Here is a 15,786-nt window from a genome sequence, read left to right as displayed (position 1 = left end):
GGAGCCAAGTACTCTTACATTGGGTCAAGTACCTGGCAGCCAAGAGCAATAACTGTTCCTCCAAAACCACAGTGTACAATTGAGAGGGAGTGTTTCTCAAGGTAAAAAGGATGGATTGCTTGTGAGCATGAAAAAAAGAGACGGCAGGAGATGATTAAGATCTAGTTTAGTGGAGGGGCGGGCGCCATCGTGCTGGGCTGCGGACGCCTGCGCCTGGTCGGGAGGCACGGACCTCGTGGAGGACGAAGGCGGCGGGCGCGCCTGCTGGACGCACCTTTTGGCCAGGCTCCGGAGCGGGAAAACCTGAGGAATGGAGTCTAAACCTTCAAGGATTCCAAGACGAATTTCTGTTGAACCCTCTAGCTCTTTAAGTGCTAGCATGATGTCTGGAAGCAGAGGAAGTAGTTTAAGTGATACCTATCACTCAAGAGACTCTTCATTTAGATTGGATTCTGAATATCAGCCTACATCAGCATCGGCATCTGCATCATCATTTCCGTCTACGTGGTATATAATGAGTCTGAGATAACTCAGGGAGCACGTCAAGATCACAAAACCAGTAACGGGACCATGATTCAAAAAGACCCAAACTTTCCTGTACAAACTGTACATCTACCTCAGCTGGGAGAAATGTTGGAAGTGGTTTAAAGGCAGTATCGGATTCTTCTTGGAGGCACAGTCAAGTTCCTAGATCTTCATCAATGGTACTTGGTTCATTTGGAACAGACTTAATGAGAGAAAGGAGAGATTTGGAGAGGAGAACAGATTCCTCCTTTTGTAATCTTATGGATTATAGTCACCGCAGTGGTGATTTCACAACTTCCTCATATGTTCAAGACAGAGTTCCTGCCTATTCACTGGGAGCAAGACCAAAAGAAAACTCAGTGAGCACTTTACATTTGAATACATCATCCACAAACCGCCAATTGCCTTCTGAACATCAAACAGTACCAGGTTATAGGGACTCCATCAGAAATTCTTTAAGATCAAATTTTTCTTCAAGAGAATCAGAATCTATTCTAAGTAGTACACACCCTGGATTTGCTTATATTTCAAGCAGAGATGAAACCCCAACCATAAGTAGTTCAGAAAGGATTAGTTCATCTCAAAGATCATTTCATGAATCTTCTGACAATGAAGGTAGGCGCACAACCAGAAGATTGCTGTCACGTATAGCTTCTAGCATGTCATCTACTTTTTTTTCACGAAGATCCAGTCAGGATTCCTTGAATACAAGGCCATTGAGTTCTGAAAATTCTTACCTTTCTCCAAGAGTCTTGACAACTTCACAGTCTCGGAGTAATGCAACATCACCTTCTGAAGTGAGCGATAATAGGGCATCTGAAGCTTCTCAGGGATTTCAATTTCTTAGGAGAAGATGGGGTTTATCACCTCTTAGCCAAAATCATAGCTCTGAGCCAGATTCAGAAAATTTAAACCAGGAAACTGAAGGTAGAAATACAGGACCATGGTTATCCTCTTCACTTAGAAACAGATGTACACCTTTGTTCTCCAGGAGGAGGAGAGAGGGAAGAGATGAATCTTCAAGGATAACTACTTCTGATATACCATCTAGATCTCATATTTTTAGAAGAGAATCAAATGAAGTAGTTCATCTTGAAGCACAGGGTGATTCCCTTGGGGGCATCTGCCAACAGACCACAAGCATCTGGAGCATCAAGCAGTGCTTCTACGGGTGGCTCCATGTCAGATTCAGCTCAAGGTGGAAGAAATGCAGGAATAACAGGGATTCTTCCTGGTTCCTTATTCCGATTTGCAGTCCCCCCATCACTTGGAAGTAACTTGGCCGACAATGTCATGATCACTGTAGATATTATTCCTTCAGGTTGGAATTCAGCTGATGGAAAAGGTGATAAAGCTAAAAGTGCACCTTCAAGAGATCCAGAAAAACTACAGAAAATAAAAGAGAGCCTCCTTTTAGAGGATTCTGAAGAAGAAGATGACTTATGTAGAATTATGTAGAAGGTGACTTATGTAGAATTTGTCAGATGGCAGCTGCATCATCATCTAATTTGCTGATAGAGCCATGCAAATGCACAGGAAGTTTACAGTATGTCCACCAAGAATGTATGAAAAAATGGTTACAGGCCAAAATTAACTCTGGTTCTTCATTAGAGGCTGTAACCACCTGTGAACTCTGTAAAGAGAAGTTGCAACTTAACCTGGAGGATTTTGATATTCATGAACTACATAGAGCTCATGCAAATGAACAAGCTGAGTATGAGTTTATCAGCTCTGGTCTCTACCTACTTGTGTTACTTCACTTATGTGAACAAAGCTTTTCAGATATGATGGGAAATACAAATGAACCAAGCACACGTGTCCGATTTATTAACCTTGCAAGAACTCTTCACGCACATATGGAAGAGCTCGAAACTTCAGAGGATGATTCTGAAGAAGATGGAGACCATAACAGAACATTTGATATTGCCTAACTTCTTTTAAGACAAATGGATGATCTGTGAACAAGTGTTTATTAAATCTGGCAATTAAGTATGAATTAATTTTGTGGAAGAATGCCTATTAAATATATTGACTATATAAAATGAATATATATACGTACATGTGTACATGTAAATATATATTCATTCTCAATTGTTACTGAATTAAAACTTTGTTGGACCTTTTAATACTGCCCAGCAAATCTGATGTTTGTAAACTGGTAATCAAAAGTATTTTTCTTTTAAATGAGTGGGAGAATATTGCCTTGTTTTCAGTATCTAAGCAGTGTCCATCAACCCTTTTGTTGTTGTTCTGATTACTGTAGTTGTATTTATGAAAAAAGGTTTGTGTTTTAGTCTCTTTGTAGTGAGAAAAGTGGGATATAAAATATGATTTTGAAATAAAATGCCAAATGGCACCTAGTTTTCCTTTTAAAATGCCTGAAGTTGCAATCACATTTTAATAATCATTTACTTCAGTGTTTTTAAAAAAATTTAAACAGAAAGGTTATAAAAGAGCATTATATTGGGTTTCCAAATTTAATTTGAATTCTGATTCACTTAGCAATAAAACCTAATTTTAAAAATATATAAATAAAAAGACGTAGAAATGATGGATAAGTTTTTGTATTGATTTTCAAAATGCAGATTTGATAGGCTATAATATGTGTGGTATTCCTTTTAGGAATATTTACAGCTTTAAATAATATCAGAATTGCCTGTCATACTGTTTGGTTAAAAAATTATTGCAATCTCAAGTTAATAGAATATCTTTAAATCCCACATTTCAAGTTTAAAACACTGGTTTTCAATGTGTTTTTTAGTGTTGTCACTTCTTTCTAGATAAATATGATATAAATAACTTGTTTGGATCCTTGTCATTTTTAGATGTTCCTTGGTAATTTTGAGCATTTATTTGATGATTATTAATATTTTTCACTACCTTTTGAAAAACAAATGACCATTACCTATTCAACAAGAATAGTCTACACTGTGGTCATGAGTTGTGTATACTTCCTGAACATTGTATTTTTCCTGTAAACACTCTTAGAATACATTTAAAAATATCTTCAGGTGGTTTCAGATTAAAGTCTGATGTTACTGCAACAAACTATTCTTTCAAACCTAAATAGAAACCATGTAATTTTTCAAATGTGAATGAACAGTTTGCCTACATTTAGTTTGTTCGTAGTATGTAAAACTTTGGTTTGAAATAAAGTGCATATTGATTGACTGAAAAAAAAAAAGATCTAGTTTAGTAATTTCCACAGCCTTAAGACTCATAATCAGCAAAAATGAGCTTAAACACTACGTCCTCCTCATCTATTTTTAAATAGAATTCTCTTATCCATTCATTCACTCACTTATTAATTCATCTTTTTATAGTCTGTTTTCTCCAAATAATAGCATAGATAGTATAGAAGGCATGTGCCACATGTAATACTAAGTAGATTAATAAACTTATTTAATATAAATAGATCTAATTAGTCTATTAATTAAATAAGTTTTTAATTAATAGAATAAAAATAAAACAAAAGAAGAAAGAAGTTAAGGGGGTATCTAATGATACATGAATGTCCTAGATAGGTTATAAATTTAGTTGTGGCTCTTTGGAAGCCAAAGAGGTAAGATCTGAAATTATCTAATTTATGGAGATCGTAATTTTAAAATTATCCCCTTTACCACAACATTTCTGGAAACTAGGCCAACCAGTGATATCTCTTGTGAGATGTACTGAGTGTCTACTGTCAGAGAAAACAGCAGAGAGATCAGACACATGATTCATAGAACTCCTCTGCATAATAAACTTTCATGTGATTTTGTTCATTTTTACGCATAATTCAGTTAAAAAAATTCTGGAGAGACCAATTTTTTAAAGAATTAGATTTTTAAAGATCAGTCATGCTGGAATAAAGAAAAATTTAGCAGTTGTTCTTGAAATGATAAAGGCTGAGATGTACAGGGTGTAGGACATTGGTGGTAATGATAATAATAGTAACCATATAATTATATCCACAGTGATAACACAATTAAGCATGTGCCAAGTGCTAAGTGTTTGTATGTATAGATTTTCTTTCTGATTGTTCAGAAAAGTGCCATAAGGCAAAAGTACTATTATCATTAAAATGAGGTTTTACTTTATGCAAATTTTAAGAACAGAGGTATAAAGAGTTACTTTCTGCATAAAGTTTAAAATAATGTGAATCTCATTTTATATGCACCTCATGGGAAAATTAGTCCTGACTTATGTAAATTTTGAGTCGTGAAAACCTTCAGGAATTCATCCCTAGCATAAAACGCTAGAGTCAGATATTTTCACATCACAGCTGTGGATGCTTTGGTATAATGAAGCCTAAGAACTTCCAAATTCATAAGAAAAAAAGCAAGGTGAAATTTGAACCCAGCATTCAAGCTGCCTTCTTCAGGGTCAATATGTGTTTGGGGAGCCCATGGGCTAAATCCCCCCCTTTTTTTAAATGATCCTGGAAATTGAACCCAGAAGCATTATATCTCTGATCTACATCATTAGCCCTTTTTATTTTTTGTAAAACAGGGTCTTCCTAAGTTGCTGTGAGTCTTGCTAATTTCTGAGGCTATCTTTGAAATTGTCATCCTCCTGTCTCAGCCTTCCAGGTATTGGGATTACAGGTATGCACCACCACACCCAGCTTAAATTCCTTTTTTTTTTAAATAAATGAGAGCATCCTAATGTTCACTACACATTTTTTTAATTGGACCCTATATCAAGGTGCATTGAGATATATATGTCACTTTCTCAAAAACATACATTTAACAGGTGGTAATAAATGGAACACATTAAGAACTATTATATTCCCATAGAGACCTTGATCCAAAATTGTTCCCAATTCTTTTTTTAGATGTACTTCCAAAGACAGACAATGGTCACCCAATGAACCTACCTCAGATGAGCTAAGAAAGTTAGGATTGGATCTCAGCACAACCAAACATCTCTGTCCAATGTATAGTGATGGGGAGTTAGGACACCTTCTCCCTTTGGAGTGATCACTGAAGAAAAAAAAAGAAAGCTATTTCCATCCACTCCAGAAAAAAAAAAAAGGTCTATATCTGTTGAGATATATAACTAAAAGAGACTTAACTTTGAGACTCTAACTAAAAGAAAAAAAAAATCTTATAAGAAAAGAGCCCAAACTAGTGGATGGTGTTTTCAATTCCAGATAAAAGTCAAGGAAGTAATTCATTGATCATCCTTATTTGCTCAGAGGAAGTTTCTTCTTTTTTGTTCATCTTAAATTACCAAATTTTAGCTAAGAGTCTAAAGTGGCATGCTGGTCAGAAATGGAGTATTTTTAGGAGATCGCCAACCCTCACTGGAATATTTGTTAAATTCTCTTTAAGCTACTTCTCCAGGAAAACCACCCAAGTTCCAAATGGAAGTTCCAAAGCAGCATTTGTCCATTCAGTGCTCACAGAAAGGGCCTAATAAAAGGAGAGAGCAAATAGCAGGTAAGTGGCCCCGCATCACACTGTGGTCTGCTGTGCTGCTTTGTCCCTTTCACATGCCTTTATGATCAAATCAGTCATTTTGACCTCATGTAGTTCTGCTGCTAAAACCATTCTCATTCTGCCAAGTTCACTGCTATGTAGCAAGAGAAAAAAGAAATTGAAGGTAATGGAAGAGATGAGAAATAATGGTGCCTTTGACATTCAAGCTTTTATCTGGCTTTTCTTGGCAATTTATGTGGCCGAGCTTCTTGTGACTGGTCAGGATTAAAATTGTATCCCAACTTCTCCTCATCTGTCTCCAGACACATCAGAAGGAAAGCCTTAGTCTCTGCTTTGCTTAGTGAGGAAGTGATTTTGCAGTCTAGGTGTTTTACATTCTTGCAAGGCAATTACTTTAGGTGAAGTAAAGGATTGTTCAAAGTTTGAATAAAAAAGGATAGGGAATTGATTAATTGGTCCAGAAGTATCTTTGTCGCCAAATAAATGCTATAGTCATTTAAAAGCAACAGTTTTGCACCCAGTTTCTTTCCTTTTGGAGCCTTGCCCAGTAAACGGCTTTAATTAATGACTACCCACCACTTTCCAATTCTTTTAATGTTTCTGCCATACCCTAAGTCCAAATGCTGAATTTTATGGCTAGAGATATAGGAGGGAAACAATCTTACCTCTTAAAACTAATCTTTATCCAGATCACAGGGAAATAGGTGGTCAAGTTTATGAATTTCTTTGTCTAAACACATATTAGAGAAAAATGACAGACTGCGTTGTAGAAGGTAGGATATTATGATTCTAAGCTCGTGAGAGTTTGAGCCCAAATGACCTGGGTTCAAATCCTTCATCTTGAAGGACTGGCATGATGCCTAAAGAAAGGTGCCCAATGCCTGCTTTATCTCCACAAAGAACCAGAAAAAAATAGTTTCATTTCAATGCGAGTGTCCAAGGGAGAATACGATAACTCAAGATGGGAGAAACAGAAGCTCTGTAGAATGCAGAGATGTGGGGTGAAAAAATTTTGAGATAAAGTTTATGCAGCCATAAACCTGCATATCTGCCTGCAAAGGCAACCTATTTTAGGGGAAAGGTGAATGGGGAAGTTCACAGATGGAAAATGAGATCACAATGGATACTTCAGAATATAAAATTATTAGAAATTATTATGAACAGCAGTGTGCCATCAAATTGCAAAAACCTAAGAGAAATGAATAATTTCTGGACATATTTAACCTATCAAAATCAAACCAAGAAGATATGGAAACTTGAAAACACCAAAAATAAGTAATAAGATTGAGTCAGTAACAAAAAGTCTCCAAGAAAGAAAAACCCAGGGCTCAACAGCATCACTATTGAATTCTATTAAACTTTTAAAGAATAACTGACCTGCTTATTTTCAAATTGCTCTATTACATTAATAAGAAAGGCTCTCTCACAAATTTATTCTATGGGGCCAGTATTAGTCTTCTACTGAAACCAGACCTGTTGAAAACAACAACAAAGACCTTATAGACCAATATTTTCAGTGAATATATAAGTGCATTATTTTTTGGTACTGGAGATGGAACCCAGAGGCATTCTACCTCTGAACGAAACCCCAAGCCCTATTTTTATTCTTTATTTTGAAACAGGGTCTCGCTGAGTTGCAAAGGGCCTCACTAAGTAGCTGAGGCTGGCTTTGAACATGATCCTCCTGTCTCAGCCTCCAAGAGCTGGGAATTACAAGTATGTAAATTTAAAAAATAGGTGCAAATTAATATATATTAGCAAGTAAAATCCAACAACACATCAAAAAGACCACTAAGCATGATCAAGTAGCATTCATACCACAGATGTAAGGATGGTTCAACAAATACAAATCAATAAACAGAATACATCAAATCAACAAAATGGAAACTAAAATTCATATGACAACCTTAATAGATGCAGATAAATCATTCAACAAAATCCAATATCACTCCATGACAAAAAAGCCCTGTAAATTAAGTAGAGAAAAATATATCAACATAAGAAAAATTATCTTAAAAAACCCATAGCTAACATAATACTGACTATGGAAAAGCTGAAAGTATTTTTTCTAGGATCTGGATCAAGACATTCTCACTACTCTTATTTAATATAGTATTAAAAATTTTATTTTTTTTCATTTAAAAAACATTTATTTTCTTGTTATTAAAAATAGACTTAAATATTCTGTGGACATTAGTTGTTCATGGCTTGAGAACCCTGATGCTGTATATATTGCACATGCAATACATGTAAACTGTTATCGCATGTGAAACTGACTCATTTTTTTTAGACAGAGTAATTATGCAATAAGAAATAAAAGACATGCAGATAGAAAAATCACTACTCTGTGCCAGGCGTGGTGGCGCACACTTGTAATCCCCGCGCTTGGGAGGCGGAGACAGGAGGATCGCGCAGGTTCGAAGCCAGCCGCGCTGGCGTAAGAGACCCTGTTTCAAAAATATAAAATAGGTCTGGGAGCGTAGCCCGGAGGTAGAAGGGCTTCCAGGAACCCCAGTACCACCAAAAAAAAAAGAAAAAGAAAAATCACTACTCTTTTCAGATATTTTTCTATATGTAGAGATGTCTAAAGACTGTAACAAAAGACTATTAGAATTGATAAACAAATCCATTAAAGTTGCATGATACAAAATAAAAATACAAAATTCAGTCTTTTTAGTTATTTTACTGTTGCATTGTTATTATAAATCTTAATGAGGTACAAGATGGTACAGGCACACATGCACACATCTTGACCAATATACCAAAAACATGCATTGAAAAAAGGACAGCTTCTTTAATAAATTCTACTAGGAAAACAGAATATCCTTCTGGAAATTATTTAAACAATGTCTAGTTATCACTCTATATGAAAATCGAATGGATCAGAGGACTAAGTGTAAGACCTGAAACTATAAAATTACTAAAAGAGCCGGGCGTGGTGGTGCACACTTGTAATACCCACACTTGGGAGGCAGAGACAGGAGAATCACGCAGGTTCGAAGCCAGCCTCGCTGGCTTAAGAGACGCTGTTTCCAAATAAAAATATAAAAAGAGGTCTGGGAGTGTAGCCCAAAGGTAGAAGGGTTTCCAGGAACCCCAGTACCACCAATAAATAAATAAATAAATAAATAAATAAATAAATAAATAAATAAATAAATAAATTTACTAAAAGAAAGTAAAGGGGAAGCACTTCAAAATATTGGTATAAGGAATTATGTTTTTTAATTATGTCCCTAAAGCATAGGCAACAAAAACAAAAATAGACAAGTTAGATTCAATCAAACTAAAAATGTTTTGCACATCAAAGAAAACAATTAAGAGAATAAAGAGGCATGTTAGAGAAAGGAAGAAAATATTTGCAAACTATGCAGCTGACCAAGGATTGGTATCCAGAATATATACAGAACTCTGATAAACCACCACCACCAACAACAACAAACCCCACAGAATTAGAAACAAAACATATGACTGTTTCTCAAAAGAAGAGATTAAAAATGAGGAACTGGGAGTGGTGGCATACACTGTACTCCCAGTACTTAGGCAAATACAGGAGCAGCACAGGTTTGAGGCCAGCCTCAGCAACTTAGTGAGACCCTAAACAACTTAGCAAACCATGTTTCAAAATGAAAACATTAAAAAAGGACGGGTGGTATAATTCAGAGGTAAAATGTCCTTGGGTTCAATCCCCAGTAATAAAAAAGAGAACGAAAGGAAGGAAGGAAGGAAGGAAGGGACAAATATGTAAAAAATGCTCATTATTATTAGCTACCAAGAAATCAAAACCACAGTAACACTCCTATTAGAATAACTATTATCAAAAAGACAATAACAAATTCTGTCAGAATGTAGTGAAAAAGAAAACGTATACACTGTTTCTGGGAATATATATTAGGAGAGCTATTATGGATAACAGTATGTAGGTTCCTCAAAGATCCAAACTAGAACTAACATGTGATTCAGCAATCTCACTTCTGGATACATCTCTAAAGCAAATGAAATCAGCATATGAAAGACCTAACTACACGCTTATGTTTGTTGTAACACTATGTAAAGTAAACAGAATTTGGATTCAGCATAAGTGCCCATAAATTGGGTGAATGAATAAAGAAAATGTGAGATATTATATATGTGTGTGTGTCTCACATTTTATACACACATACAAGCACACACAATCACATAATGGAACATTATTATTGTGCATATTGTTACATGCACAATGGAATATTATTCAACCATAATAAAGAGCGAAATCATGCCATTTGCAGCAAAATGGATGGAGAAGAGGAAATTATGTTAAGTGAAATAAACCAGACACACAAAGGTAAGTACTACATTTTTATATGCAGAAACTAAAACAAAAGTTTCTGTGAATGTAGAATATTGATTACTAGAGGTTGAGAAGGATGGGAGAGGGTGCAGAGGGATATTGGATAACATGTACCAAACACTGATGGGAGTAATTCTAGGCTCCACAGCATAGTGAGATGACCATAATTCACAATAGAAATATTCTATATGCTATATACATGTATTGAGATATCACACTATACTCCATAAATATGTATAATTGTTGCATGTTAATAAAATACCATAATAATAAAAATCCAATGATATCTACTTGGTGTCTAACATTGAGCAAGCTACTTTCACAGTCATCTACACAATCTTGTCACCGTTGTCATTGTTTTGTTTTAAAGCCTGGCACAAAATAGGTGTTCAATAAATGATATTTGTTATTACTGCTATCATTTTATTTATGAAACGTGACTGAAGAAAGATGCAGTAAAAAAAAAAAAAAACTCCCAAGTGGCCTTAGGTCAGATCCACTATCCATCCTTCCATCCTTCCTTCCATCCATCCATCCTTCCTTCCTTCCTTCCTTCCTTCCTTCCTTCCTTCCTTTCCTCTTTCTTCTTTCTTCTTTCTTTCTTTCTTTCTTTCTTTCTTTCTTTCTTTCTTTCTTTTTTTCTTTCTTTTTCTTGTGTATAGTGCTGAACCATGGTCTCTCTACCTCTGAGCTACTCCCCAGCCCCACTTTCATCCTTTCTTTGGAAACAGGGTCTCACTAATTTTCTGACAGCCTCACCAAGTTTCTGAGGCTAGCTTCAAACCTGTAATCCTCATGTCTCAGCCTCCTAAGCACTTGGATTATAGGTATGCACCACCACACCTGGCCAGATCCACTGTTTTAATGGAGAAATTTTTTCTGATCATCCCATAGACCTCCTATGCCTAAATTTAGAATACCAGGAATTGAAAACTTTTTTACAATGCCCCCAAAGAGCATCTTTTAAATGGAAATCGTTTCTGATGGTTTGCCTGAAACAGCACTCGTTTCCTGGAAATTTCTTGATCAATTAGAGATCTTGGCATTTAACTCTGCCTGAGAGAAAACCCTGACTGGTCATCACATTTTTCTGCAATCTTCTTATGATCATTGGACTATCCCTTTTCAGAATGGAAGAATCCTCTTTTCCCATTGGGGCTCCCCAGGGGAAGAATGGTAGTTGAGATGTTGCCACTTATTGGTTTTATTTAAACTTAAAGATAATGGGTTGGATCCTTAGCCCTACAATGCTCAAGTATATCCATCTTACCAAAACCTATTAATGAATATTAACTAGCACAATAAATAACCTATTGTATTCTCATATCTGGATATATTTGTGTCCTTTGTGTAATCTGCCCAACTGAGAAGTTTTGGAATGAGAAATGAGAGACTAGAGCATAGTTTTTTGTGTGTATGTGTGTGTGTATGTGTACACACATGCTACCAGGGATTGATCCAAGAGCATTCTGCCTCTGAGCTACACATTCAACTATTTTTATTTTTTTTATTTTAAAAGAGGGTCTTGCTGAGTTTTTAAGGGCTTCAATAAGTTGCTCAGTCTAGCTGCAAATCTGTGATCCTCCTGTTTCAGCCTCCCAAAGACTAGGATAACAGGTGTGCACCACCATGCCTGGCTGGATAGCACCATTTTGTAATGGGTCACATAATCCTGGGTGAACCTTTGCTTTAATGGAGACTCAGTTTTTGTACCTCAGAAGTAGAAGTGGTGATAAATCCTGGCTTTGTCCCGTCTCGTGACCCTTGAACTATGCATATATGCTTTAATCTCCTTAAAAATGGCACGATGCTAGTCATTGGTGTCTATCTTGATAGTTGTTCAGATCTGAATGAACTGCCAATCACATATTTTTGGATGGATTTTTCAAATGCCCTGTGATTATCCCCAAATGAGTGTTCATTTGACTTGGGTTGAAGCTCTATGACACTTCAGAACTCTGCCATCTCTCATACACTGTCTTTGGTCTACTGTCATCATTTCTTGGAAGTCATTTTAACGGATTAACAAATGAGTATTTCTCCAGCCTTTTGGGATCCTTTCTCCATTAGGTTATGGAAGAAATGTGTTTGTATCTGATAAAAGATAGTGCTCACTGTGGTGTAATCTTTATTCATTCATTTTAATTTTGTCATTTAATAGTTAGCTCCCAGAAAGTGCTTTATAGATACCATTAGGTGATCCAGGATTGATTTACAGAAGGCTAAGGACATTTATGATATCAAAATGTCCTTGGGGGCTCTATTTACTGATTTTTTATTTTGAATTTTTCTTCTACAAAGCCTAAGATAAAATAATGATAGTTCATACTTTCATGCTCTATATTTTGTTGTTCCTACTTTAAACCAGCTGAAAAGCACTCAGTAGCAATTCTGTTGAAAGTTCATGGTCTTTAGAATCAAGTAGACCTGGTGGGAAATACCACCTCTACCATTTTCTTCCTTTGAAATATCCAGCAAGGAAATCAACCTCTCAGCAGCTAATCATTTCATCATCTCAGAGTTATCCTCAAAAGGTAATAGGCACCAAACATAAAATACACAGCATCTTGTTAAGTGATCAACTCTTAGTTTCTTGAGAAAATTTTCTTGGGAAAAGGTAAAAGTATTTGAATTGTTATCTGTAGCTTTTGAGGGGTTTATTAAGACATAAAGATTAAATGCTTGCATTTTTAGAGTCAAAGTTTCTTTTTCCCTCCTCTTTAATTTTATTTGAGGAATAATTTGTTTTACTTTTAAAGAAAAATTCATTGGAATGCCCAGGTATCTTTAGCAGTAATTCTCAAAATTCTGTATTGAATTTCCCTCTAAATATACATGTGTTTCAAATTTGAAAAGAAGGGAAGAAAATTTGGCAATAATGCATTTTGAGATTTGATCAACCCCAAATGTTTTGAAACCTAATGTGACCTATACCTAAATTCGCTATTTTATTTTTAGCTCTAGAAAGTCCAGTTATTTAATCTCTTAATCAATCTGCCTGAAGTTTCCATTTCTAAGTAAATGAAATGATAATAAATAATGATCCAAAAAATAAAATACACCCATTTAAGGGGAAAAATAGAAATTTGATGGAAAACAAGCCTGAGCTTGAATAGTATGAAAATATCACTTGTCTCCTTTGATGTTTAACTTTAAGTAATTGAAGCACTGAAGTAGGAGCCAACAAAAGTGCCCTTGGCCAAGTCCTTCGGCTTTGAGTTCTTTATTTGTGGCAAGTAGACCACATTCATTGAGGGATTAAGTGAGCCCAGGGCGATTTAAGGTCCATTAACCTGACTACGACTGCCTATGTTGGCATAGATCTTTCAAAAAAACCATCTTATTTTTTCTTTTGAGCCATTGTTTCTTCCTTACATGGTCTGAAAACATGCATTTTCTGTGACATATGAATTAATTGATTTAGGCTGATTGTATCATCTAGCAGTAACCGTGAACAAGTCTACTGTGGGCTCAGCCCTAGAGCCAATCAAGTGTGATCTTCAGTCTGAAGATAATCACAGGGTTGTGGGGAAAGAACTAACACTTTAATAAGGAATGCACAGCAAATCACAGAATCAGAATAATGATGGTTAACAAGCTCATGGAGAAGCCCAGTGCAGTGAGGAAGAACATAGGATAGCAATCTCAACAAGAGTGTTTTTTGTTTTTGTTTTTGTTTTTTGTTTTTGTGGGTCTGGGGATGGAACCCAGGGGCACTCTACCTCCAAACTACACCCCTGCCCTATTTTTTATTCTTTTATTTTGAAACAGGGTCTCACTAAGTTGCAAAGGGCCTCACTAAGTAGCTGAGTCTGTTGGTGAACCTCGATCCTCCTGTCTCAGCCTCCCGAATGCTGGGATTACAAGCATGCGATACCACACCCAGCTCTCCAAGAAGGGTGTTTTATTTTGAATTTTGTTACTAATTTCTCCATGGCCCTGGATAAACTGTATTTCCTTTTGTTGCTTAGTCAACCCCATCTTGAAAATGGATGTCCAGAGGAAATTAAAATCAGAAACCAGGCAACATCTCACATTTGTCTAAGTGCTTTTTACTCACTCCATCATCTCTATTTTTTCTTTTCCTATTTTTCTTTTCTTTTCTTTTTTTCCCTTGTGGTACTGGGGGTTGAACCCAGCAGCAGTCTACCTCCAAGCTACACCCCCAGTCCTATTTTTTTATTCCTTATTTTGAAACAGAGTTCCACTATATTGCAAATGGCCTCAGTGAGTAGCTGAGGCTGTCCATAAATCTGCAATCCTCCTTTCTCAGCCCCCCAAATACTGGGATTACAAGTGTGTACAACCACGCCCAGCTTTCTCTCCATTTTTTCTTGACAGAAAAAATTCTGTAGTAGCCTGAAAGTCAAAGAGAGTGAAATTTAGGTTGTTCAAAAGATATGATGATGCCGGGGTGCTGGTGCACGCTTGTAATCCTCGCACTTGGGAAGCGGAGACAGGAGGATCGCGCTGGTTCGGAGCCAGCCTTGCTGACTTAAGAGACCCTGTTTAAAAAAAAAAAAAAAAAAAAAAATATATATATATATATATATATATATATATATATATATATATATATATATATAATAGGTTTGGGAGTGTAGCCTGGAGATAAAAGGGCTTCCAGGAACCCCAGTACCACAAAAAAAAAGGGATAGGCTGATAAGGGGAAATTATACAACTATATTTTCCTAAGGTAGACTAAAAGTTTTGTCAGTTTTGATCCCAGCCATGGCAAATAATTACAGTCCCCACAGACTTGGTACATTGAATTGAAACTAATGAATTAGGTTTCACTAAAAGGCATACAGCAAACTGCATTCCTTTTCACTACAAGTAAATCATAAATTCACTTGCTAATCTATACTTGTCAGGTGTAATACTCTAGATGGCCATGTAATGTTGTATGAGGTAGCTGGCCCTCAAGAGTCTAAATCTTTCTGAGGCAAACAAGAATTTAATCCATAAGGATCATATGTTACTTTTTATTACCGTTTTATTGAACTAGAGCAAATATGTATGTATGTATGTATGTATGTATTTATTTATTTATTTTGGTGGTACTGGGGGTAGAACCCAGGGACTTTTCTTCCTTCGGGCTATAATCCCAGACCTATTCTATATTTTATTTGGAAACAGGGTCTCACTAAGTAGCTGAGGCTATTTTCAAACCTGTGTGATCCTCCTGTCTCAGCCTCTCAAGCGCGGGGATTACAAGCGTGCCACCATGCCCAGCTAGCAAATATATTTAAATGACACGTATGAGTGTATACTCTTTAACAATTTTTTTCATAAAGTGTAAATTCATGTAATTAGCCTCTAGATGAAAAAGAAGGAAGAGGAGGAGTGGGGAGGGGCAGAAGAAGGGAAAGGAGGTGGAGGGAGGGAAGAAGGAGGGAGGATAGGAAGATAAGAAGGGGATTACTAAAACCCAAGTTCCTTTCAGGACCCAAGAGGCTACTAACCTCTACCTACTATACTAATTTCTAATATTAGAGATTAGTTTTCTCA

At 36.2% G+C, this 15,786-nt stretch overlaps 1 protein-coding gene across 1 annotated transcript; it reads left to right on the top strand.

Moving 5' to 3' along the window:
• Nucleotides 1-310: 310 nt before the first annotated feature.
• LOC308261844 (E3 ubiquitin-protein ligase MARCHF7-like) lies at nt 311-2,456 on the top strand (the record flags this gene model as incomplete). Its single annotated transcript, XM_080694010.1, is given in 5 exon segments — nt 311-508; nt 511-559; nt 562-1,637; nt 1,639-1,980; nt 1,983-2,456. Coding segments are annotated over 5 exon segments (2,139 nt in total).
• Nucleotides 2,457-15,786: the final 13,330 nt, after the last annotated feature.

The sequence above is a fragment of the Muscardinus avellanarius genome, assembly GCF_963383645.1.
Source record: "Muscardinus avellanarius genome assembly, chromosome: 4".
In the NCBI taxonomy this organism is placed as follows: domain Eukaryota; kingdom Metazoa; phylum Chordata; class Mammalia; order Rodentia; family Gliridae; genus Muscardinus; species Muscardinus avellanarius.
This window is presented reverse-complemented; position numbering and strand designations above follow the sequence as displayed.